General features: G+C 35.0%; 2 protein-coding genes across 10 annotated transcripts in view; one reads left to right on the top strand and one right to left on the bottom strand.

Annotated features, from left to right (window-relative positions):
• The window catches only part of plcd1a (phospholipase C, delta 1a), a 46174-nt gene extending 19080 nt beyond the window's left edge, over window positions 1–27094 (top strand). The window contains exons 3-15 of one of the 2 annotated variants that reach the window (XM_005162701.6): window positions 228–456; window positions 1309–1438; window positions 3878–4106; window positions 5592–5790; window positions 8571–8715; window positions 8803–8955; window positions 16338–16490; window positions 16909–17068; window positions 19606–19722; window positions 19817–19995; window positions 21448–21583; window positions 21679–21828; window positions 24755–27094. In XM_005162701.6, coding sequence (XP_005162758.1) covers window positions 228–456; window positions 1309–1438; window positions 3878–4106; window positions 5592–5790; window positions 8571–8715; window positions 8803–8955; window positions 16338–16490; window positions 16909–17068; window positions 19606–19722; window positions 19817–19995; window positions 21448–21583; window positions 21679–21828; window positions 24755–24843 — 2069 coding nt within the window. In that variant the 3' untranslated portion in view covers window positions 24844–27094. 2 annotated transcript variants of the gene reach the window in all.
• vill (villin-like) overlaps window positions 26626–27724 on the bottom strand; it is a 31531-nt gene continuing 30432 nt past the window's right edge. For all 8 annotated transcript variants that reach the window (XM_073940648.1, XM_009297407.5, XM_021470314.3 and 5 more), the window contains one exon: window positions 26626–27472. In XM_073940648.1, coding sequence (XP_073796749.1) covers window positions 27359–27472 — 114 coding nt within the window. In that variant the 3' untranslated portion in view covers window positions 26626–27358. The remainder of the gene's footprint in view (window positions 27473–27724) is intronic.

Genomic DNA, 27724 nt, shown 5'->3' on the forward strand with positions numbered 1-27724 from the left:
AGAATCATTAATGTTACCACCTACTGGTGGCCTTGGAGTAGTTTATATATATTTTATATCTCATTGACAGGCCTACAGCAGCCAAGATACCAGCTGAAAATCACATTACACAAATAATACTTAGTTTATCGTTATAGAAAAATTCACCTAAAATGTAAAAGTATTGTTTTATTTTAGCATTATTACATCAATGAGTAATAATGAAATATGTCTTGCTTCTTTGACAGTTGAACTTGCGGAAATTGATTCTGTGCGTCTCGGCCGACAGTCTGAAGGACTGCAGAAATACACATATTCCTCGATTGAGAATCGCTGCTTCTCCATCATCTTCAAAGGTAGACGGGAAAACCTGGACCTGATCGCCTCTTCTGATGATGAAGCCAATTGTTGGGTCAACAGCCTGGAGAAGGTTATCAACCGCCTGCATAAACTCAATCGCCAACAGAACAGTGAACAGTATCCTTGAACATGCATCTTTCCCAATTCCCTACAAAAAAAGTCTATTTGACTTTTCCACAGTGTATTTGAGTGTTTTAAAGTGTTCTGTGAAAGATTAAAGGAAAATAGGCTAATTTTACAACTCCCCTAGAGTAAAACAGTTGAGTTTAACCATTTGTAAATCCATAGCTGATATGCAGTTCTGTCAAGAGTACTTTTAGCTTAGCTTAGTATAGATCATTGAATCAGATTAGACCATTAGCATCTCATTCAAAAGTGACCAAAGCATTTCTATTATTTTCCTATTTAAAACGTTACTTTTATGTAGTACAATTATATACAAAATACCAATGGATTATGAAAAGTTGTCTTTTTCTAGTCTGATTTGGCTAGGAACTGTACTCTCATTCTGCCATAATAATCAAGGAACTTTGCTGCCATAGCTGCATCAGGCGCGATGATATTACACAGCACCTGAAAATTGTTCCCAGCTGCAGAAAGTAAATCTAGGTCTTTCACTAATGTCTATTTTGTTGCCAAGCATACTGGTTATACTGACGGAAGTTAGATGATTTTCATGTGCTTTTTAATATCATTGAGCCTGCTGCAGCGTTGGCTTGTTGTCAGTAATTATTAAAATATTTTGGATATTTTTGAGTGAGATGCTAAAGGTCTGATCTGATTCAATGATGCATGCTAAGCCAAGCTAAAAGTGCTCAAGTTAGACCCAGAGATCAGCTAAATGGATTTAAAAATAATTCAACCGTTTAACTCTAGGGGACTTGTAAAAATGTAACCACTCAAAAAATGTAGAGTGTTCCTTTAATGAAGCAAATTTTTGAGCATTCAGTCCTTACATCTAATAAAAAGCTGGATCTATGAATGCATGCGCAAGGCAGACAAGAATGCAGACAACAAAATGTCCTTGAAGGAGTTGAAGCATTTCCTGCGCCAAATCAATATTGAGGTGAACGACAGTTACGCAGAGACACTCTTCAGGGTGAGTAAGAATTCATTTTTTCATGTTTTTCATATTTTTTATGTTTTTCATTCTTCTACTGAGACTAATTTCTATAAGCATCTCCTCTTAGACCTTTCCTACTACAACCATCAAACTCAATCCAAACCTCCAAGCTGATCTGACTTAAGGTTTTCCGAAAACTGTCCCGGAAAATTCCAAAACCAAACTTTGTGACCTTATAACTTTGCGCCAGACTGTCACACTGACTTGACCCCATTTAACTCAGACCACCAATCTGCCAATTATTGATGACCTTTTAACTTACTATCCACACCCTAGCAACCACTTATCGCATCTTAGCAACTGTCCCGTAAGCTTCCATTGCAAAAAACTTGTATAAACTTATAGTCTTTGACTTTATATTAAACATACCAACAACACCATACTAATATATTATTCATACTAGACACATACTAACAATATACCAATGCATAATAACAATATACTAATCATATTAGCAATATGCTAATTAATTCATACTATAAACGTATTAGAAACATGCTAATTAATTCTAAATTCATGTTAACAACAGGTTAGTTTATACTAGTAGCATGCTAGCAACATGCTAATTCATACTAGAACTATGGTAATTTATGTTAGCAACTGCCTAAGCACCACTCCGAACACCTTAGCAACCAGCTAGCAAACCTTAAGCCTGGTTTATACTTCTGTGTCAAGTGATCGGCATGACCCATGGTGCATGCAACGCATGTAGCTGTGCTTTCTGCGCACTGTTTCTGTTGCTCTGCACTTCCAAAACGCTAGTTGGCAGAAGGTGTTTATGTTCCTCTGTGTTGAGTTTCTTCGCTGGTATTTTGTTTTTTCTGAACGCTTTCTCAATGTACAAGTGGTTCAAGCTCGCTCATTTTGAGGCAGGAACAACAGCTTTAACCATAAGGTAAACACAAGGGAACAGTCTTCACCCTAAGCTCCTTGTAAAGAGTCGACACTTGTAAACAAGTGGACTCGCACGGCTCTCGGCCCCGCCTACACTCGTCAGCGCTTCCAAGCTGACCAATCACAGAGCTTGCGATACGCGTTGTTGCGACGTGTACTTACATTTTTTGAGAGGTGCACGTCAGCAATGCCGACGGCCACGGCGAGGGCTATGCTTCCACGCGTAGGCTCTGCCATAGCATATATGTGCGCTTGACGCTGAAGTATAAATCAGCCTTTAGCAACCACTCAGAATACCTAGCAACTGCGTAGCAGCACCTTAGTAACGACCTAGAGCACCCTATTAACCGCCTAGCAATCACTCAGAAAAATTTTGCAACTGCCTAGTAACACTTTAGCCATGTCTAAAACACTCTAGTAACCACCTAGCCATTGCCTTAGTAACCACTTAGAACACCCTAGGAAAGCCTTAGCAACTGCCTATCTACAGTACCACTTAGAACACATCAGCAACTACCTAGGAATGCCTTAGCAATCACTCAGAACACCATAGCAACTGCCTAGCAGCACCTTAGCAACCACCCAGAAGGGAACGGACGCACGCAGTACAGCGCATTCGGTGAGCGAGTCTGACTCTCTTCAGATCAACAGGCATGATTGCATTCATCAAATTTGCTTAAACTAAGCGTTCCAAAGCATATTTTACAAGCAAGGATTCTGACCGCAACGTAAAGCAGTTGCGTGTAAAATGGGGAAACACGTCAAACTTAATGACACATTTGAGGGCTCAAAGGCAGAGGAATATACTGTCTCTGACATCTGGCACTTTCAATGAGTATGTATGTACATGGACACCAAAGCTCCAATTTTAATCTGATTTAGACAATACCCGGATTTAGAGTCTAGATTACCATGTAAACAGTGATTTTAGATTACCTTAAAAGAACCACAGACACCTGCGTCGCAAAATGCAGAGGTTTTTTTCTTTCCATTTAACGTGCTGTATCAAATTCCATTTAAAGAGCACTCTTCCACCAGTTCTCGTGTCAACAAGCTTGGCCCCCCTAAATTTGGACGTGTATTTTTTGTGTCAAAACGCCACAGAGAAGCGAGAACAGCCATCGGTGGTAGACTGCGGAGATATGACTAAGGCCTCTCTCTGCGTGTTCTAGTGTTTCGGGCACTCGCTCCCTCAGGCACTAGCTCCCTCTGCTCACCCTAGCAACTTCCCTACCGCACCGCAAAAATTAACAACTGCTTTTATTCTAGCTGAAAAAAAAAAATTAACACTTTCTCCAGAAGATAAAATATCATCAGACATACTGTGAAAATTTCCTTGCTCTGTTAAAAATTATTTGGGAAATATTTAAAAAAGAGAAAATGCAAAGTTGGGCTAATAGTTCTGACTTCAACTGTAAATACACGTTGCCAAGTAAAGAAAAATCTTAAAATGATTTTTAAAGCTTAACAGCAGTGAATAAAAAAGTGCTTTAATATTATGTGTTTCATTTGATATTTCAGAAGTGTGACACATCCAATTCTGGCACCCTAGAGGGATCCGAGATTAAACTCTTCTACAATTTGCTGACTCAACGTGATGAAATTGATGTGATCTATGACAAATATGCTACAAGTAATGGCCAGATGAGCCGCAATGACCTGTTGAACTTCATCCAACTTGAACAGAGGGAGCCAGTGTCTTTGGGCTATGCAGAAGAACTTATTAAAAAATATGAGGTGGATGAGACAGGTAATGGCTCATAAATTACCGTAGCAATACATAAGGTAACATTTATTGAAAGTTAAAACAGCACATTTATTCACAGTATTAATTAAAAAAAAAAAATTGTCATTTATTATTTTGTCATTTATAACTATTCATTTTTTAAAGGCTCCAGAAAAACATATTATAATTTGCACAAAAAGTAAGCAGAACAGCATTTTTTAACATTAAAGCTAAGAATAATATTTTCTGAGCTCCAAATCAGCTCATATAATCATTTATAAATGATCATATATTATACAGTGCATCCGGAAAGTGCTGATAGCGCTTCACTTTTTCAACATTTTTTGTATGTTACAGCCTTATTTCGGAATGGGATAAATTCATTTATTTCCATCAAATTCTACACACAATACCCCATAATGACAATGTGAAAAATTGAAATTGCTGCAAATTTATTAAAACTAAAAAACCTGAAAATCACATGCACATAAAAAATAATGCAGAAAAACTGAAGCGCTATCAATACTTTCCAGATGCACTGTATGTGACACTGAAGACTGGAATTAATGTTGCTTAAATCTCGGCTTAAAAGGAAAAAAACATAATTAATTTATATTAATTAAGCAAAATAAATGATTTTGGTTCTACTGTACTATATTTTTCGAGAATGTAATCTATACTAGGCATGGACGATAACTGTGTTCAAGGTATATCGTGGTTTAGAAAAGTCAAGGTTATATAACCGTTAAAATTTTCTGCTATGCCATTCCTAAGGTATGACTAGGCCCACACGGAATCGGTGCGCCCAAAACTCTGCAGATTTACACAGATTTTAAGCCCATCATTGATTCTGTTTATTTACTTGTGTAAATGCGTGTCAGTTTTTAAATTAATTTCAGTAATCTTATTGACTAACATGAAAACATTCATAAGATTTATTTACAAAATAATTTGTAAAGAAATATTTTCTGACTTTTAGTACAGATGTTGCTTTGTTTACCAAATAAAGTGGATCTAATTGGATTTGCATTGTAAACATTAAATAACAGGTTAAAAGGTATTACTTTTTATTTCAAATATTAAGGTTTTAGTTATGATAATCCCAAAATAGTTGCGCTTGAATGCGCAGATTTTTAACACAATTCTGTGCAGAAATAGCAAAAAATGTCAGCAGATTCCGTCTGGCCCTAGGTATGAGTAAGATTTTTTATTTATATTTTCATTTTTTTAGGATAGCAGTATCTTCAGCAGAAAAGAAATTCATTTGAGCTATTTAGCCTGACATGTTTACTGCTCCAAAATAATTAAACTGTTTACCAAATTAAAATATATTGTGTACAAAAGGAAAAACTGTTTGTTTTTTTAGCCTGACATATAAAAAGAATATATTTTAGAGCAATAATCTCAATACCGTGTTACCATAAACCGTAATATTTATATCCTAGGTTATCATACCGTAAGAATCTTATACCGGCCCATGCCTAATACATTATTTTTAAATGTACCCAGCAAAACAAGACAAGCATATGAGCAAAGATGGTTTCCTGATGTACCTGAACCAAGAAGGCACCCTGCTAAATCCGGCCCACATTGACGTGTACCAAGATATGCAGCAGCCATTGAATCATTACTTCATTTCATCTTCCCATAACACTTATCTGATGGAGGACCAGCTGAAGGGGCCCAGCAGCACAGAAGCCTATATCAAGTATGACATGCTTGGAATTTTCAACAGAATTGTATTTACACATTATGCATTCCTCCATAAGCAATATGAAACAAATGCTACGTCCCAATTCACCTACTTGTACTCCATGCTTTAAGTTTGTGTTCTTTGGCACACACTACTTCATCATTAATGGACTGGTCTGTTGCATGGTTAGATGCCCTGTCAATTATCTTGTCAGATCCTCCACATTTCTTTTAGAATTAATTTTAATTACAGTATTGGAGATGAATTAGAACTTAGCATGAACAGTCTGCCATTCATGGGTATTTTAGGTAGAGAAACCACAACGTAATTGTGCATTGAAAAGTTAATTATCAAATGCCTCTTTCCAAAAGTTTTTTTTAATGTTGTTGCAGAGTAAGACCCAATCCCAATTCTATATTTGTACCCCTACCTCTTCCCCTTGGCCCTTGAAACAGAGTGTGAAGGGGAAGGGCTTTAAAATTTACCTCTAAGAAATGGAACACCACTACAGCACCTTTACATGTCATCAAATGTCATCGCGATCTCTTGCTTCATATGAGATCAGACAATCGCGATTGCTGACGTTAATCCAGTTGTGTTAATTTTTGGTATTTATCTTCAAGAAATCACTGAAGGTATACATTGTATTATCATAACGATATAATGTGACAATAAGATCGTAACTGTACTGTGCATTTACACAGTGGCCATATTCAACAATGTAAACACACCAAAAATAACATTAACATTATAGCAGACACTATAAAAAGGTCATTCCCAGCCACTAGAACTACAACCACACTTTTCTGACAGGGTATTCAAGTGTCATTGAGTGTCAGAATGTTGTGGGACTGCTGTACAGGAGTTATTATTAGGGATTACAGATAGCGAAATTTAGCGTTTTTTATTTTAGCGTTTTTTTTTAAAGCATGATGATAAAACACGAACACGGTTATGGATGTATTAAAACATGTGCTTGTTTGTTGTAAAAATTCTCCTTGATCTCTTTACTTCCGAGTGCAGCTATGCTGCCGTTTTGGCTGGTGTATTCTGGGAAATTTTCTCACTTCTTGGTTTCAAGTGTGGTCCTGAAAAATCTTAGTTCGAAGGGGTGTCTACACTTCAACTTAACCCTACGCCTTTAAGCTAAAGAGAATTGGGACACCACTACCCCTTCACTTAAATGCGCAAAACGAGGGGTAGGGGTAAGGGGAATGGCGAAGGGGTAATATTGGGGTTGGGCCTAAATATACTGCGGATAACATGAAGTCAATATTTTTTATTAAACACATTTATTAAACACTTTACCAAGCCTTTCCACTATTGTAAACTTCTAAGAGCCCAAAAAAACCAGAGAGAATCTTTTGGTTGTCTTCAAAGCAGAATCCTTTTTAATAAGAGGAACTCAGCGTGTCTGTGGCGTCATTAAAAGCAAACTCTAAACTGCAAAGCAAACACTATACATTTATACATTTCACAGCATGTAGGTGGGTTCAGATGCAAATGAAGGGTTGTGGTCAGCAGGGTAAACTGCTTTTTCAGGCCTGGTCTCATCATGTTCTGGGGACAGAAACCGCCTAACCAGTTGACTGAAAAGAGAAAACAAGTTGACACTTTACATTACTTTTGAATATAAATTTTAAATTACCACACTACCAAAAGGAGTGGTTCACCCAAAAATGAAAATCTACACAGCATTTACTCTCCATCAAGTCATTCCAAACCTTTATGTGTTTCTTTATTTTGTTGAACACAAGAAATAGTTTTTTTCTTTCTTCAAAATGGTTTACAATTTACATCTAAAGTGGGAAAAAATTTAAATTAATAGTTGCTGGTTTCCAGCTTTCTTCAAAAAAATCTTCTTTTGTCTTAAGTCAAACAGGTTTGGAACAATTGAAGGTGAGGAAAGGCTTTTCCACTGAACGGTACAGCATGGTTTGGTTTGGCACGACTCACTTTAGGGAGCTTTTCAAGTACAACATGTATTAAGTACATGATACTTTTTTTGTTTTACCATCTCGGGTGAGATTCCATGTGAGCCGTACTGTAACCAAAATGTGACGCATACACACTACTGATCAACTATTGGGCCATTAGAATCATTACTACCAGCTTCATTGGATTTTTGACCAAATATTTAAATGGTCAGCAGCAGCCACTACTGTATTGTTGGTTGATATGACTAAACTGTTTATACAAGACAAAGACACCTGAAAAGTGTCTTTTTGTCATTTGCTTTAATTATTGTGATAAGTAGAAAAGTTCAGACATTCCTCTCATTGATTACAGAAGAGCAGATCCAGCAAGAAACAGATAATATCACCTGGGTTGAAAAAAGCTTTCAGGAAGTCACGACTATAGGATTAATCCCACCCACTTTACGTGGTACTAAACTGTGGTAGAAATGCAAACAAGGCAGAGCAAAACTGAAGCAAGCCTGGTTGTGCCGAACCGTACCAAACCATACTTTGGAAAAGTGAATTAATTTATGACAGAATTCAGTTTTTGGTTGAACTATGCCATATTCCAAATCTAATACCATGTGTCCCACATATCTGCCACGGGTGAACACTTTTTGTCCATGTTTGTAGTTTTAATTAAATTCACTTCCAACACAGAGTGTACTATTAGCTATTAATGCATACACAGATCTGCACTTATAGTAGAAAATCCAAGTACCTTTGGAATGCTCATTTAACAAATTAAATTTGGGACAGACTAATTAATTTTTTGAATTACTTTTTAGGTTGAATATTATGTGATTTGGAATGCAGCTAATAGACGTTGTCTTTCAGAGCGCTGATGAAGAGCTGTCGCTGTGTGGAGCTGGATATCTGGGATGGAGCAAATGGGGAGCCAGTCATTTACCATGGCCACACACTCACATCCAAAGTGCCGTTTAAAGACGTCATTAAGGCTATCAAAGATTATGCTTTTAAAGTAAGTGAAATGGCACCGACTGTGTGTGAAGTAATGATTGATGGCAGAACTTTTGTGGATTATGATTTCGTTTTTTTGTCACTCCAGGCCTCACCGTATCCAGTGATCTTGTCTTTGGAGAACCATTGTTCTTTAGAGCAGCAGAAAATCGTCGCCATGCACTTAACCACCATCCTGGGCAGTGCTTTGCTTACTCAACCGCTGGGACAAAAAATGCCCACCACATTTCCAGGACCTGAGGTTAGACCCTTTAGAATGAAAAATTTTTTGTATGCATGTTTTACTGAACAGTTTGTTGTGCACAACTGTATCTGCCCACTTTTTTAGGGCAACTGGTTCAGTTTTTTGTTTTAAATTCAGGGTTGTGCAAGGTCTTAAAGTTTTAAAATGTCTTAAATTGCAAAAACAAAAGGTCTTAAATTCACTTAAATATTTAATTTTAGGTGTTAAATCATGTTAAACATGATTAAAAACATGAAGTAATCTCACTGAGTTTAAATAAGGGTCCTGATGAGCATCAGGCGCGCTGAGGGCACGCCCCAACCTAGAACAGACAAAACATACAAAAACTTAAACCAAACCAACACAGTCCTAACATCAGTAATCCTACTCAAAACTATTCAAATTCCCTAAGCAGGGAAGGAAAACTAAAGCAGCACATCTCTTTACATGATCTTCCATTAATACAAAAATTTCCTGAAGTAACTGGGCCATTAAAAAAACTTCAGTATTTAGCCCTGTGTAAGTCTAAAATTTCATCCATAATGCTCTTAAAAGGGTCTTAATAAGTCTTACATTTGACTTAAAGAAACCTGCAGAAACCCTGTAAATGTATTGATCCTGTAGGGATTTTACAAAAAGTCTGTGATAAAGTGTTACAAGTATGAGGAGATACACAACATTTAATTCTGTAGGTCTGGCTGAAAAAACAATATTGATACCTATTCGTATATACATTTTCCTTGATAAAATGAGAGCATGTTTAATAAATGTTTGATTATATGTTATCCTTTAAATCACTTTAAACTTTATACCTTAAATTAAATTGCACTTTAGTTTGGTTTACATGCAGATATCAATCTTGCAACTAGCTCTAAAGAATTAAAAGAGTTTAATTTCAATTGTCATTGCATTTTAGATTTGTGAAACTGAAACTTCCGCATCATCTGCTCTCGCTCTACTTGATATGAACCTGTTTGAGTTTCTTTCTTCTGTTGACCACAAAAGGAAAAACACTGAAGAATGTTGGAAAAAAACAGCCATTGACTTTTTGTTTCACTACTATGAAAGTCAATGGCTGCTGTGGTGTGGAAATTTACATATTTGAGTGAACTATCCCTTTAGTATCCCTTTATTTCGTACTAATTACAAAGTAATACAATTTTAATGACGTAATCAGTAATTAGCAACTAACTGGTCATGAACCTGCTCACATCATTGCTTTCATCAGTGACATTTGCATGACACTGATCTGAATTAAGCTTAACTTAACTTTAACATTTATACTTAACTGAGCTAAATCTAATTGTTATTCTCTTTTCTTCATCTCTGTTAAGCTGTTTTGACACTGTTAAAAGTGCAATACAAATAAAGATAGATAGAACTAAATTGATCCATCAGTTAAAGGAATAGTTTGCCTAATTTTTTTTGGGTGAACTATCCCTTTAATGACTGCTTCTGTAGTACTCCATACAGCAGGAGAACAGCAAGAACAGGTTTATAACAAAACACATTACACTCATTCTGTAATAGGACCATGGCAAAGATGGTGTACAATAATGCAGAAGATCCTGACCATCGATATCTTATCTACTATGGACATTCTCACAGAATACGCCTTACTTTACCACAAAATCGAAAATGAAAGTAAAATGTGAGTGGGAGATTTTCTCACTGTGACATCCATATTCTTAAAGGCACAGTACGTAATTTCAGTGCTAGAGGGCATACATTCACAACAAACAAAAGCATTTTTTGCTGACATTGTGACTGAGTGTGGAATCATGGGAGTTGTGGTCATCATTACATCCTATGGAATTCCTACAAAAATCATGTTCATGGATGAGTTGAAGTATTCAAAACTATTTAAGACTGAAAGCTGTCGAAGAAAACAAGAGCGCTGAAGCAATTCCTGATGAGAGACAAGCATGATGTTGCATGAAAGCAGCAGAGCTTTTATTTTGCCACAGTCCACTGCTTCTGGTTCTTCTAAGTGTGATCACATGGGGAAGAAGCAGCTCTGTTTTGTCATACTAAATGCATTTTAGGGTTCTGTTATTATGTTCTCGGCAGACTAACAAACATGCAGTACATTAAAATTGTCGTTAGCATGGTAAAACAGAAGGACAGTCCATGTCAGTAGTTAAAAATGGCTTATTTCCCTGGATTTTAAACAGTCTTCGAAACATTTAGGATAAAGTAAGTTCATAACTAAGCAAAATATATAACACTGTTCTAGTGCTTCTTACACCTTTAATAACAGACAGAAAAACAAAGAAAGAGAGTGATGTGATAATATTTGTTTTGATATTCAGCCCTCTAGTCAAATCACATCACATGCACAAGTGCTTTTTAAGCTAACACTTTACAAAATAAGCCTTATCCTTTAAAGCCATACATATCATCACTGTTACCTATATACTTTAAAGAAATAAATTAAATAGCACATGATTTACTCACACTCAAGTGGTTCTAAACTTAAACAAATTTCTTTCTTCTGTTAAACATAACACAAAATGTTCTGAAGAATGTTGGTGGGAAAAGCAGCTTATTATTGATATCAATGGCTGTTTTCCCAATATACTTTAGATCTTCCGTTGTGTTTAACTCAAACAAGTTGGAACAAGGTAAAGATGAGTAAATGATGACAGAATTGATATTTTTGACAGAACTATCACTTTGTGATATTTATTAAGTAAATCATCACAATGTTGGAGCCAACTTGAGGCCAACTTGAAACACTGCACCTAAAGTGTTTCAACTAAAGTGTTTCGAAACACCTGGTCACGTGACTAAAGCGATTCAAAGCATTGATCAGTTTAGAAGCGTTTCGAGACCTGGCGAATTTGCATTTGAGTGCCAGGGTCAGAAAACAATTTGGTCTCATGTGGCCTTGTGGACTGTACATGTGTACAGTGGTACTGTGCATTAAATAACTTTTGGGTTCGAATCCCGACTTGTAGAAATACCCTTAAATTATGGTTTTATTTATTTTAATCATGTTTCTGTTTTATGGTGTAGTCTAAATAAGATACAGCTACTGATACGCCATCAATTTAGCATCTTTTTGTAACACTTTAAAACAATAATTATATATTTTTACAGTACTGTGATGGTCGGGTTTAGGGTTTGGGTTTATAAAATACAATAAATGGGAAATTTAATGAATAATATAAATAATTCTTGGTAAATTCTGGCCACAATTGTGTCTGATCTAGCAACAACCCTGTTTTATGACCAAAACAAGACAAATTTATTAACAAAGTGTTTATTCGGATGTCAGACCAATGTTGAAACAAAACGATACAAGAACAAAGCATTACCAACTGATATTAAGCATTTCCAAATAGCTGTCAGCCTGGATTCGAACCCACTATCCCCACATGGTAGTCTGAAACTTTAACCGTTCCACTAAATCACTAAAAGGTTTAGCTCTGCAAAGTGGGGTTTAATACCTCAATTTGCTCAACTATTCTTTGCTGAAGCCGTTTCAGTGCAACACATAAAAATGATCACTAGGTGTCACTGTAGAGTTGGGTTTCGAAACGTTTCAAAGCTTCGACACATTTGCTTCGACTGTTTCAGTGTTTCATAAAGCCTTGCTTTGCCCACCACTAGGTCTGGCAAGCAATGGTCAACACAGGAGCAAACAGATGTATACAGGCAATCCAGAATTGTAGTCAATAAGCAGGCGAATGATCAAAGGCAGGCAGCATACAGGAATAAACAAACTAAACAAGGCGAGGGTCAAACACGACAAGGCAAAACAAGGAAAACAGGTCGCAATGTTCAGCTTCAGATGGGTTTAAATAGTCCAAGTAATCAATGATCATGAGTATCAGCTGTTTGTGTGTGTACGTGTGTGTTTGTGTCCAAATGACTGTCAGCTGTGGCAGGAGTGATTGGTGCAAAGACTTCTGGGATATGTAGCTCAGTAGTAATTGATTTCCAATGGAGAAAACACTGCTGATGATTACAATCTCCTCTGCTGGAGGACAGACTGCTGGAGATCACAACACTTATGCTCAGTTTGAATTTTAGAATGCTTAAGGGCTAGTTTCTGATGCAATTGGTTGATTACAATATTTTCAGAGTGTAGAAAACCCCAACTTGTTACTCTGCTATTACTTGATATTACGGATCTGTTTGTGATGGAACTGGAATTTCCGTGGGAAGAGTTGATTTTCTCTTCTAATTCTGCTAAGTTACAGTCACATTAGCAACATTTTGCATGCCAAAACTGGTTTATTGCCAGTAGAGTAGAGATTTGTAAAGCAAATCTTTTAAACCAAGGAACCTTTGAAAGGTCTGCATGGCAAATATGTACTCAAAATGCAAAAACATTTTTTACCTGGATTTTTGTTTAATTTAAAATGCTTAAAGACATTGAGTATAGAGAAATCTAAATAATATGAACCATTTAACAATTAATGTTTACTTCAATTATTTTTACACTTAGTTTTGCATGTTGGGGCGAAGCAGTGGCGTAGTAGGTAGTGCTGTTGCCTCACAGCAAGAAGGTCGCTGGGTTGCTGGTTCGAGCCTCGGCTCAGTTGACATTTCAGTGTGGAGTTTGCATGTTCTTTCTGTGTTCGCGTGGGTTTCCTCTGTGTGCTCCAGTTTCCCCCACAGTCCAAAGATATGCAGTACAGGTGAATTGGGTAAGCTAAATTGTCCGTAGTGTGTGTGGATGTTTCCCAGAGATGGGAAAACTTGCTAGATAAGTTGGCGGTTCATTCCGCTGTGGCGACCCCAGATTAATAAAGGAACTAAGCCAACAAGAAAATGAATGAATGAATGAATTTTGCATGTTAAAACATCTGTAAGAGTTTCTATTTCTATTGCTGGGTGTGCAGAATTATTCAGTCAGTATTCTGATAATCATTTTGCCAAAGCACATTTTACCAATTCCAAACTAAAAGCAATATGTTTTTGTTTTTTTTAAAGAATTACTTGAAGAGAAAGACATCTTACATTTAAATGTGCATGATTAGGTTGATTTACAGGAACAAATGGCCTAAAAACTAAATGTAACTGTCAATGAAAAGTTATTTTTTACTATTTAGACATCACACTTGGATTTACATTGAATGAGATAGTTGTGAGAGTATTTATGTGACTTATTTCACAATGATGATTAATGTGAAAAGAGATTTTACTTCCAGGCTGTGGAAAAGAGCAGACACGCACACAACTCTTCATAAAATAGATGATGCTACTTATTGCCACCTTGTTGAAAACAAAGACAACACCTAAAGTGGTCACAAGATCTCTTAAAGTTTCTCTTAAAGCTTCACCTCAGCAAACTTTCCTAGATGACATCCTTATAATGTCATCTTCCTGTTTACTTTAGTATCCATGAATTGAAATAAAGGAAGAAAGTGATTATCAGTGGAGCTAAAGATTACATGAATCACTTTTTTGTATTTGATTGAATCACCAAAGCAGAGCAAAGTTTCAGAGCAGTGTGAAAGGCAAAGACATGACAGTACAAGTTCAGACAGGCAGGGTCTGAGGTGTTTATTTTGGTTGTGGGGTGGGAGGAGCTTCTGGTTGATGTCACTGCATTTTTAAGCTTGTCCGACAGGCTTTTTCTTCTATAGCCATGACCTTTGTCCTGTACTGAGAAGTTCTGCCCGTTTCTCTGAATGAATATATGGAAATCCAGTTTGTCAGCCTGAGGGTGGATCAGCCATAAACCATCAAATCCACAAACATGCCAGCAAGAAAGACAATAGAAAAGCATCATTTTTCACTTCCATATAATATGTAAAGATTATCTAGAATTTCCTACACATAGCTCACACCAACATTTAACTTTCACCTTAGGGTTTGTTCTTCATTGTACAGTATTGTAATGTTGTCTGCAATTTATCAATCAGTAATGCTTGCTAAAAATAAAACTAATTTGGTTTTGACTTTGAATGTGTTGGCTGGGGAAAAGATTTATTTCTTCAGAATATTTATGAATAGTATATTTAAAATTAATGTTAACATGTAAACTTTTAATATTAAAGGTGTAGTTAACTTACAGAATTACTGGTCAACATTAAATTCCCCTTAAAGTTTATGGTTATCCTTGACTTGAATTGACTTGAATTATTTTTATTCTATTCTATGCCAATCATGGATTGTTTGGATACCAACATGTTTTAAAATAATATAAAATATATGTTCAGTATTTCAAATATAATTGTGTGTTCAACAAAAGAACACAAGAAAAAACATATATAGGTAATATACAGTATATAGGTAATATATTTTGGTGCATTAAAACAAGACAGGTTTATTAAACAGATATAGTAAAAATATTTTTCATTCAATGAACATCTTTAGAAATAGAAAGATTATACATTTAAATTCCAAATCAAAATATTGAAAAGAAAATTACAATTTACAAAATTTCCAAAAAAAGTTTTGTTCCTTTTGAATTTTGCTCTTTGTACATTTTTTATTTATTATTTTAACGTTTTTGCTAATTTTTTTTATTATTATATTAACAATAAATTTAGTGTACTAATTTTGGACAGTTATCAACGTTATTTTGTTAGATTATGTTTCAGTTTTGGTTTCAGTACTGACTAATCTAATGTATGTACACAAATATAATATTGTAAAGCTCCTTTAGAAAGTGAGAGAATTGTGAGGGGTGTACTCATATATGTTGAGCACTGTGTTTATATGTTGTATTTTTTATATATATATGAACAGTTGAAGTCATAATTATTAGCCCCACTTTTCTTTTCTAAATATTTCCCAAATGATGTTTAACAGAGCAAGGAAATTTTCACTGTATGTCTGATAATGGTTTTTCTTGTGGAGAAAGTCTTATTTGTTTTATTTCGGCTACAATAAAAGCAGTTTTTATTTTTTAAAAGCCATTTTGAGGTCAAAATTATTAGCCCCTTTAAGCTATATATTTTTTTTGATTATCTACAGAACAAACCATCGTAATACAATAACTTGCCTTAATATACTATCTTGCCTAGTTAACTTAATGAACCTAGATAAGCTTTTAAATGTCACTTTAAGCTTTATAGAAGTGTCTTTAAAAAAATCTAGTCAAATATTATTTACTGACATCATAGCAAAGATAAAATAAATCAGTTATTAGAAATGAGTTATTAAAACTATTATGTTTTAATCAATTAACCTTAAATGATTTTTTTTCTGTTAATTTATTAGTTTTAATTTCCAATAATTATTTGATTTATTCTATAAATTGAAATATTAATTAAAATGTATTGTACAGTAAAATATATAGTACAGACATTAATATATGTTAACATTATATGGATAAATATTAATGCATTTTTGTCTATTTCATTGCAATTTTGGAAATAGATGATATTATTAAAAATCTAGATGATATTATATTTGTGTCATCTACATTTCTTTTTCAGGACCTGAAGGGACGTTTCTTGATCAAGGGAAAGCGTTTGAACAAACTTGATGCTGCTTTCAACAACAACACTGCGGAGGATGTGGAGAGTGTGTCAGAGGAAGACGAGGCTGCCGATCTGAAAGAGGGTGAACCCACACACAAAGATTCGAAGGTGTGTTTAAGACCCAAAACCAGCAAGAGCTGTACCCACAGACCCGAGTTTAACCTGCTCTAACCACTATCAGTGTATTGAAGAATTAGAACACCCTCATAAACATGAAAACATACCTAATTTGTACTGTTTTAAAGTTTGGAAGGTTCCATATTAAATGTAAATTGGAAAGCAAATTTTCAAAACGCTCAACAAAGTACACCTACTCTTATTTGCATACACAAAGTTGTGGTAGATAGGGTTGAGTTCAGATCAGTGCACACAGCTATGACAAATACACTCAAAGGCCTGATTCAAATCAGTAGACCGCAGACTTGTGCCTGTTTGGCATCCCATTGTCTTTGCATGCTCCATGTGAAGTTTATTGTTTATATGTTGTGGCCTACTGTGTTTGTAATTGGTTTTGTTTCCTTTTTAGAAATCCAAAAAGATCAAGCTGGCCAAGGAGCTGTCAGACCTGGTTGTCTACTGCAAGAGTGTGCATTTCACCAGCTTCGAGCAATCAAGGAAAAAACAGGCCTTCTATGAGATGGCTTCCTTCAAGGAGGGCAAAGCCATGAACTTAGCTGAACAATCAGGTACAAGGGTATGCAGGGTGTGCTGAGTTGTGGAGTATTTTTTAGTATTGATAATTGTATCAGTGGGTTTTGGTTTGATGTCTGAAATTGTCTGTGGTTAATAGTGTTGCTAATAGTTACATTTTTCGCATTTCTTTTTTAAAATAGGTGGCAAATCAATACTTTTAAAGAGATAATTCCCAAAAAATGGAAATTTCCTCACCATTTACTCAAACAATCTCAAGTGTTTTTTTTTTTTTTTACAATTTTTTTTTCTTCTGTTGAATACAAAACAATTTATTATGAAGAGTGTTAGAAGAAAGCAGCCATTGAAATACGTAAGAGGGACAAAAAATGGTCATGGGCCAATTGACTCCGTTTTCTTCCCCCAAAATTATTCTGTATATCTTTCTTTGTGTTCAGTAGTAGAAAGAAACTTATAGTCCCAATGAACCGGAAGCTGCAACCATTATTTTGTTGGATTTGTGACTCAGTTTAGCGAAACGGAATATTAAATGACACAACAGAGGACGTAGCTTGTTTTTTTCTACTGCGAGATGATTGGATGTAGTATAGTAGGCTTTTCATTCAGAAAGATGGGCAAAGGGGTTTGGGAAGAGTTATTATAACCTAACAGACTCCTGCTCACAATTTTAGTTTGTTGTCAAAACTGACAGTTGCAGCAGCGTGATTAAATATTTTAGCCATGCCCAGTTCTTAAGATATATGTAATGTAAGTGCATTTATGGATTTCAGTTAAAGATTAAAAGGGCAAACAATTTTTCTAATGACAATGTGAGATAACAAAATCATATGGTTAGTTTTGATTTCTTGTGGAGGTTTGTAACAAGTGGAGTATGAGTAAATGATGACAGAATTTTCTTTTTTGTGAACTATCCCTTTAAATTGATATACAATGTAAAAAAAGAAAAGAAAAAGCTTTTGCAAGTTTTACTAATTTAAGTACTTTAAAAAAAATACAATACCAAAACAAAAATTAAAAATGAAGTTTTTTGTTGATTCAGCTCATTTTAAATAAGTTGTTTGAACAAGCAGCAAAAAGAATTTTTTGTAATGTGCGTAAGTGCCTAACAATGCCTGATAAAGTACAGTATATAGTATTCAACATAAAAGTTGTCCTAAAACTATTCAACAACACTCGTTTCTGTTTTAGGACAATTTTGAAAAACAATTTTAATCCACTTCAAATGTTGACAACTGTATACCAGTTTATAAAAAACACATCTTTATATTGAACAAAACATTACCATAACATCTATGTAAATATAAATATTTGTCTTTTTTGGTAAAACAAAAACAACAACTGTATATAAAAGTGACACTTCTCCTGTCCTATCGCTTGTCACAATTTATTACACTATAAATATTAAATTTTGACAATGGTTACAGCCAGGCCCACAAGGAATCTGCACGTGCAGAAATCTGCAGGTTTGTGCAGATTTTTAGCTCATCATTGAGTCTATTTATTTACTTGTGTAAATGTCTGTAAATTTATATTTATTCAGTTTTTAAGTTAATTTCAGTCATATTAAATGTTAATAGATTTATTTGAAATACAGTTTGTAAAGCAATATTTTCTGTCTTTTAGTAGTTTTATAATTAAAATCTCTCGCTTTGTCTACTAAACAAGTGGATCTGATTAGCTTTGCATTGTAAATATTAAATATAAGTTATTAAGCTTTTAATTATGATACTCCCAAAATCATTCTGCATAAATCCACAGATGTTTTCTTTTTTTTTTTTTTTTTTACAAAATTCTGCGCAGAAATTGCAAAAAATGTCAGCAGATTCTGCCTGGCCCTAGATATAACACTGACATTGTACCTTAAGTCTATCATAACTTGTTTGCATTTTTATACAACAAAAGTTGTAAGCTATAAATATTAATTTGTACTCGATTTAGATTACAATAGCTGCTATCTGTTATCACCTTCACATTCTTGTCAAACTCTGTAAGTAACTGTGTCTATGGTTATTGCTGTTTTCAATTTTGCTGCTGTTGTTTTGTCTCTCAGTTTCTCTTCTAATTGTGAAGCAAACAATGTTCAGTGCTGACACCTTGTGAACAAACACAATTCAAAGCACAAACGCTATTCAAAGCACATGTGCAAGCTGTATTATGTTGTATGCACATGTTACAAAAACAGGCCACAAACATGCAGTAAGCTAGTATAACAATAATTAAAATTAAAATAATTACTAAGTTTAATGATTTTAAATGTAGTCTACTAATTGCTTCAAGTAAAGAAGCTTGTTTATAGTCCTCTACCCCTGATTTCAGTCATCAACCTTGGCATTTGTTGGCCTAGTGGCATTGAAATGAGAAACCGGAATCTGCATTTACACACCTGTATGCATACTGTATACTGTATGCATTTTCAGTACTCAACCGTAGTGGTTAATATTGAATTGGGCAGATACACCTCTACAAAAATACATCACTGCATTACTCTATTAGGTTTAACTTGTCTTGTATATAACATTTAATTTGTATATAAAAATTTATTTGACTATTTTTATGATACTTTGTCTTAAAGCTAACGCATTCATTCGTCACAACATTGATAAGCTGAGCAGAATCTACCCGGCTGGATCCAGAACAGATTCATCAAACTACAATCCTGTGCCACTGTGGAACGCTGGATGCCAAATAGGTGCAAATCTCCTACAAAATAATACAATATGAGTTTGTTCAAAGTCAACTTATGCATAGAAGGAACATTTTGAATTGGTTTTGTTGGTCCACAGTGGCTCTAAACTTTCAGACTCCTTGCAAAGAGATGGATCTGAACCAGGCCCGATTTCTTCCTAATGGCAAGTCCGGCTACATACTGAAGCCTGAGTTTCTGAGAGACCCGGCCTCACAGTTTGACCCCATCAACCTCAGAAAAGGGCCCTGGCTGCAGAAGAAGGTCCTGCACATCATGGTGAGATCACCCTGACAAGATATACTGTATATAGACACATATATAGTCATATTTTTATAGTTTTAATTATTGGGCCTTGACTCAAACTTACAGGATGCTAAATAGAGACACACAGAGACAAAGATTATAAAACAAATTAGGGATGCACAGATAAATTTACATAATAAAAGTAAAAAGTATTCTTGCTACAAGAAATATTTCTAAAGCAAAAATATGTTATTATTGCTAACATATTAATTACTAAAACAAATCATTTTTAAACAGCAAATTAATGTATGCAAGAAAATGTGTGGATATTTAACTACACTGTAAAGAAATGTGAACCATAACCCCATCATACACCCAGCGCAAAAAGGCGCAAGACGTGTTTGCCGTGATTTGTTGCTATTTTCAGACCAGCGCAAGTCTAATTTTCCCGTTTTGCACCATGTTCTTTAAACAGTAAACCCATTTGTTCCACTTTGTGGACCTAATTGGGGTTACGGTCTATAAAGGAGGTGTGTTAAGTTCATTGTTGGTGCGTTGCTCTTGAGGAACTGAAATAGACTGCGCCATTGACCATCTAAAAGCAGGTCTAAAGTCCAGTGCAGAGGACGTTTGTTATGTGCCTATGTGGGTTCAAACACTTACACATTGCTTAATGCACACCGGATGTACAGCAATACACAAATTTCTTTACATAAAAAAAAATTAAAGTATTTTAAGGGAAATTAAAGGATTATAATGTTGTTGTTAAGATAATAAAATGTTAAGATAATAAAAATGATCTTTTACATAAATATTTAAACCTTTTTTAGTTTATTCATGACAGTTTTGCATCTGTATAATGTTATTTTTATTAGCAATATTATTTATTATATGCATATTTATAAATAAAAACAAGTTTAGGTTTGTCCATCTGTCGGGTATTGGAGATGTATGCATCACTACAAGGGGCATAAAGAATAGGATGTGTGTTTGGATATATAGTTTTTAGATAATACGTTTTTTGAACTTATTTAAATAGGTTAACCATATTTTAACTTCATTTTGTAAGTTTTACATTAATTGATGTGTTTATGTAATGTAAGTTGAAGTGAATTGTAAAGTTAATTTTACATAAATTATGGTATAAATTTAAGGCAGTAAGTCATTTTTAAGAAAAACATCAAAAAATATTTTATTCAGTATTTTATGTATACAATTTTTGGGTGATGTGTAGGAAAATTTAGAGTAAAAAATATAGTAAAACATATACAAAAAATTTAACACAAGTTACTTTTTTCTGATTTGCTGATGATAACATTAACAATACTATTCATAACTAACAATACTATCAGTACAGAATTTCTTAAAGTGTGTCTAAAATTAAGATAAAGATATCACCTTACATTGATGAATTAACAAAAAATATCTCAAATATTGGCCAATATCTCTAAACAAAATGTGAATCTATCTTAAATGTCTCTCTAGGTCATTTCAGCCCAGCAGCTCCCGAAGATCAACAAGAACAAGGAGAAGTCCATTGTAGATCCTCATGTCCGGGTGGAGATTTACGGTGTTCCACAGGACAACGCCAGCAAACAGACACATCACATTGACAACAATGGCAAGTGACAACCAGTATAAACATTTGCACATTTAGTAAATACTTTTCACAAAAGTACAAGCCACTAAATTGTGTGTCTGTGTGTTTAATAACAGGCTTTAATCCAATGTGGAATACAAACTTCCAGTTCACAGTTAATGTGCCAGAACTGGCATTGGTGCGATTTGTAGTGGAGGATTATGACGCTGCTTCAAAAAATGACCTGATTGGCCTGTACACTATACCCCTTACAAGCATGCAGAACGGTGAGATCACCAACATACTGTACACTAATAACACTAGATCACTTAATACATATGAGGAAAGAAGGCATGTGTGAATTATTGTTATAATTGTTGAAAATGCTCAAAATATTATCAAGAAAGAAAGCTTGTTTTGGATGTGAGTTAGGGCATTCACTTTTAGACTGTCAGTGGTAATGTAGATGAAGTCTGATTTTGGACAACTGACCTGGAAGTCTTGAGTTTTGGAGATTTTCTGACTACAACACCCAACTATTTTTTGGAATTTAGTGGTTTTGGGGGATTTTTTGTACTTGCCACTTGTACCTTCTTCTAAACCACAGGTGTCAAACTCAGTTCCAAAAGGGCCGCAGCTCTGCACAGTTTAGTTCCAACCCTAATTAAACACACCTGATCAAACTGATTGAGTCCTTCAGGCTTGTTTGAAACCTACAGGTAAGTGTGTTGGAGCAGGGTTGGAACTAAACTGTGCAGGGCTTCGGCCCTCTAGGAATTGAGTTTGACACCCCTGTTCTAAACAGTGATAAAGACAGACACTCACCCTCTTCCAGACTCATTCATAAAACTTTTTGCTTTTAAATTATTGCATTGATGGAGGAAATTAGCGTTGGTGATGTTGGGCTATTTTATTTATTTTTATTTTTTATTTTTTTTGCTATTTTTAATTTAAATAAATAATCAAAATATTTGAAGGTTCCTTTACATTAATATTTCATTTTTTATTATACCTGAATCACTAGGAATTGGAGACTGCACAATATGTAAAAGAACAGCTGTGATTAGTTGTTGACATTCAATGTAAGAAAATAGTGGAAACACTGAAATTGTCCAACATCACATTTCCCCTATCAGGGAAGTAATTTAGTCAACCTTATGTGTTATGAATGAATCTGGAAGAGGACACAGCTGTAGAATTGCAGAGGTTAGTTGAGTATTTAGTAGGGCTACATGATAATGGAATAACTGACATTGCAAAATTTTGCTTTTCTGATATGTATACACTACCTGACAAAAGTCTTGTTGTCGATCCCAGTTTTAAGAGCTTCAAAAAAAACCTTTAATTCTAATTGATCGTTTGGAAAAGTGGCAGAAAGTCGATTTTTCAGATGAACCATCTGTTGAACTGCATTCCAATCATCACAAACACTGCAGAACACCTAGTGGAACCAGCATGGACTCAAGATTCTCACAGAAATGTTTGGTGAAGGAAAAATCATGGTTTGTGGTTGCATTTAGTATGAGGGGCGATCTGACATTCTAAATCAGAGAGAGATTTGCAGAGAGAATGGCAACATCAACAGCCTGAGGTATCAAGACATTTTTGCTGCCCATTACATCACAAACCACAGGAGAGGGCAAATTCCTCAGCAGGAAGGAGATCCTTCTCATACTTCAGCCTCCACATCAAAGTTCCTGAAAGCAAAGAAGGTCAAGGAGCTCCAGGATTGGCCAGCCCAGTCACCAGTTTAAACATAATTGAGCATGTCTGGGGTAAGATGAAGGAGGAGGCATTGAAGATGAATCCTAAAAAATCTTGATGAACTCTGGCAGTCCTGCAAGAACGCTTTCTTTGCCATTTTCAGATAAAATTATTAATTTATTTGACGATAGAAAATCACTGGCTGCGCCCGAAATCGCATATTTCCATACTATACAGTACGCTAAAATCAGTATGCGACTAGTAGTATGTCCGAATTCATAGAATTCGAAAATCAGTATGCATGAAGTACCTGGATGACTTACTACTTCGGCCGAGATTCTGTAGTGCGCATCCCATGCACGCTGCGCTATCCCATGATGCCCCGCGAGAGAGTTCATGAATGGGAGTGAAGTGACGCAACTGATGCAGGTAGGTCACATGACCATGGCAAAATGGCGGATGTAGTACGTCCGAATTCCATTCATACTTTCCTAACAGCTGAGTAGTACTTTTAAATTCAAATGCAGTACCTACTGAGTAGTAGGTGGTTTCGGATGCAGCCAATGTCTTTGGTCTACTGCACTATGGCAGGTCAATGGCCGCCGACGAGCTCTCTCAGAAATTGTAAATATTTTAAAATAGACACTTTTCTTACAAATAAATGGCATAGTTGCAATCTAAACAACTACATTATCGACTAAAAAGCCTCAAAAGTACATTTTGTTGTCTAACAGCAGCAATATTTGTCAAACTGTGGTGTCACTGTTTGTTGCTGGCTGTATGTGGGCGGAGTGATACACCAAGGGTAAAGAGGCTGTACTGGTGCTGATATTGCTATATCTCATGGCTGTCAGGCTATAAGCCAATCAGATTCGAGAACCAGACAGAACTGTAGTATATATATATATATATATATATATATATATATATATATATATATATATATATATATATATATATATATAAAGCACAGATGAAAATAGTACAGTGCTTTATGGTTGAGTCTAACAGTATTAAGGTACAGTAATTCAAATGTAAAATAACACAGCATATTCATCATTGAATAAATAATTAAACACAAATAATCTCTGTTAAAGTAGCACAAATTATCATTTCTTGCATCCAAATGGTTTAAATTCACTCGAAATTGAGATCTTGCGATGTGACTATTGTCGATTCTCATGTTGCGATATTGATGCTAAAACAATATATTTGTGCCCTAGTTTTTAGATCATAAAGTCTACAAAACTACAATCTGACACCACCATTCTCACAAACAATTTTAACAGTTTTAAGAAACAAGCTTCCAGTCTCATTAAAAAACAACATGCATGTCTTTGGTTTCTTTGTTAATATTTTGAGCAAAACGATCAAAAGGTTAAACATTTCAAGACATTTTTTACAGTCTTCTTTGCTCATGTTCACCAAGTGAGACAGTATTAGCACTGTTTTAAATTTGATCTACAGTTCTGCAGTTGTAAATCTTTATTGTGAATCTTCTGTCTTCAGGTTATCGTCATATGCCTCTGCTCACGAAGAGAGGAATCATCATTCCTTCAGCAGGACTCTTTGTACACGTTATGCTTCTAGATGCTTAAAAGACTTTTCTCTCAATCGCCTCAAAGCATTCAGAGCAGGACAATCCTCAATGAACACATTCCGGAAGATCTGGACATTTATCAGTGCCTTACGGTTTACCAGTTAGTTGCTCTAAAGCCTGGTTTATATTTCTGTCCATGCAGCTGTGCAGGAACACTTCTGAGATAGGAGTTGGAGTTTCTATGTTCCACTGTGTCGAGTTTATTTGCAGGTGTTGTGAGTTTACGCTAGAAATGTTGTGCGATGCGGTGCCCCGTTTACACTATGTTTTAATTTGAAAACGCATGTTTTGATATGGTTACACCATCTGTCCACTCTACGGCGGAGCTTTTTGGAAACTGAAGAGGCTGTTTTGATTTTAAAGCGCTGCTGCTCTGTCTCAGTGTGGATGGTGGAATAAAAGGAAGAAAAAGACAGGCAGGGCAAACATTTAATCCCAACTTGAATCCCAAAATAAACACAATAGAGATGTGTTGAACATGCGCTGTGTGGCCCTTCCCAAACTTGTCACCTCCACCAAGCCAACCAATCACAGATCTTACACTCTGCATTGTCGGGACATGTTCAGTAGTTAAATTTTTATAGAGGTGTGCATCAGGGCTCGCTTCAGGGTCCGTGGGAAATCTACAGCATACACTCGACACAGAAGTATAAATTGGCCTTTATGAGTACCAAATAGCTGAAAGTACTTTGTGGAAATATTAGGTGTGGGTCAAGTCTTTCTTTTAAAAGTTATTGTTGGTAACCAAAAAAGAAAACATGACACATAAAATGACATACCATACTTACCATATCAAGGTCTATATTGAAGAATTACGCTGATTTTAGAAAATGCAGAAAGTGTACAGATTTAGAAAAAAGTTAAACCATTCCAGTCTCTATTTGTAGCACAATTGTTACCAAACACTGCATTCAAGTGATTGTACAAGTATATCTTTTTACCATTTGACATTGTTTTCTATCTTAATATTAAGACTTTTATATTTAAAATATACTACACTGTTGCCTTTTTACATTAGCAGATTATTTAAACAGTGTTTGTATTTATGTTTTTTCTTTCTGATTGTCAGACAGGGTGTATGTGTTCTTTCCAAACATTTAAAGTCCTCATATTAGTCACAAATGTGCCTAAATTAAAGAGTTTTAAGGCCACACCAAGAACCCATAACAATTCATAACAATAGTTGAAACTTAGAATTTGCTTTAACCAGGGATTGAAATGACATTTTCCATTGATAGGCAATATTTGCTAACTTGGAATTGATTTCCAAGGGCATATGTAATTATTATTTTTTTAATTGTCCCTTTAATCAACCTTCAATATTTTTAACTGGTGCAACTGAAAAAGCCATTAGAGGTGAGGTATGAGTCATTTTTACTTGTTATGGTTATAGTATATACCAGAGATGCCCAAAGTAGGGCCCGCATGCCAAAGTTGGCCTATGATAACCTTTGGTTTGGCTCGCCATCCAATCTGAGAAGAGATTTAGAATGATGAAAAGGTTGGGGTGAATGCCTTTAACAGAGGTCGTCATTTTACCGTAAACTTTTGCTTATTTGTTTAATTTTTGAGCTACATTAAAGCCAACTGAAATGAAATGTTTGACTCGTGTCGCTCGAGCTTTAATGGTATTAAAGCTTGAACCTTCAGCCTACCACCCTCAATCAAGCTTGGTTGTTGGCCCTTCATAAGCAAAAGTTTGGGCACCCCTGGTATATACTGTGAGAATTTCATATTAAAAACAGCATTCCTGTGTTCAGTTTCTTTTTGGTTTAATGCTGTTTTAATACAGCATTGCTGGATTAAATGTTAGACAGTGAACTGTTTACCCTATATATGCTATCTGTTATTTTCAGATGAACATGTTTATCATTCATAATCAGATGTTATGTCTCTGAGCAGCAGTGGTGTTTTCTAGATTTCTTGTCAAAGTTGCCTTACAAATGTGTATAATATAATAGAAAAGGATTGGTAAAACAGGGTGTACATAGGTGTGCTTTATATTTTTTGGTGTTTATTTTATACTCTGTTGGTTTAAGGTGTTGCTGCTTTTTTTCTAATCTGTTTCTCGAAATGTTTCTATTTTTATGTTCATGTAAATTATATAATATCTTTTCCAGTGGTTGTTTACTTCAGCAATCTTTTTTATTTTAGTTTCCTGTTGTGACGTCAGAAAAGGATAAATAAATATCTTTACTGACTATAAAATGCTGTGACAACTATTAAATATGGATTAAACATCTCAGAAAGATTTATTGGCATACAGTGTGTTTTTATTAGTACTAAACAGGATTCACAATGTGTTTCAAGTGACTGGGTAAACACAAATTCGTCTTTTGTAAAATATATTTACATGGCATTTCTATTGGGTTGCACTTTTAAATGTTAGCCGCGAAATGTTTAAATGCATTAATGAATAAATAAATGTATAATAGTGATAGCTTGCCATCTTAAAATATCCATTAAGTGCATAATCAGGTATGAAGGTCTTCATCTTGTTGGTGAAAAGCGAATCAAAATAGTCCTGCCTTCTTTTTCAGGTCGTTTTGACGCCATTTAGGCAAACGCTGGAAATTGGCACGAGTGCAGCCCAGGAGATTTTCAAATTCAGCATCAGACAAATACTCCTGAAGAAATAAAAGATGAAAAAAGGAGATCTTTTACTAAATTATACACTTAGCTCTATATTAGTTAAGTATGGATGCTTGTTTTTACAATGGAGTACAAAAAAAGTTAAATATAATGTGTGAACTGCAAGAATTGCACGTAAAATTCCAGAACTAAGAATTAAAGTTTTACTGTAATTATGAAATAAATTACCATTGCGAGATGTAAACTTCTCAGAATTCAGAAAAATAAAGTCAGTCTATACAATAAAT

Source organism: Danio rerio, chromosome 24 (genome assembly GCF_049306965.1).
Source record: "Danio rerio strain Tuebingen ecotype United States chromosome 24, GRCz12tu, whole genome shotgun sequence".
NCBI lineage: Eukaryota > Metazoa > Chordata > Actinopteri > Cypriniformes > Danionidae > Danio > Danio rerio.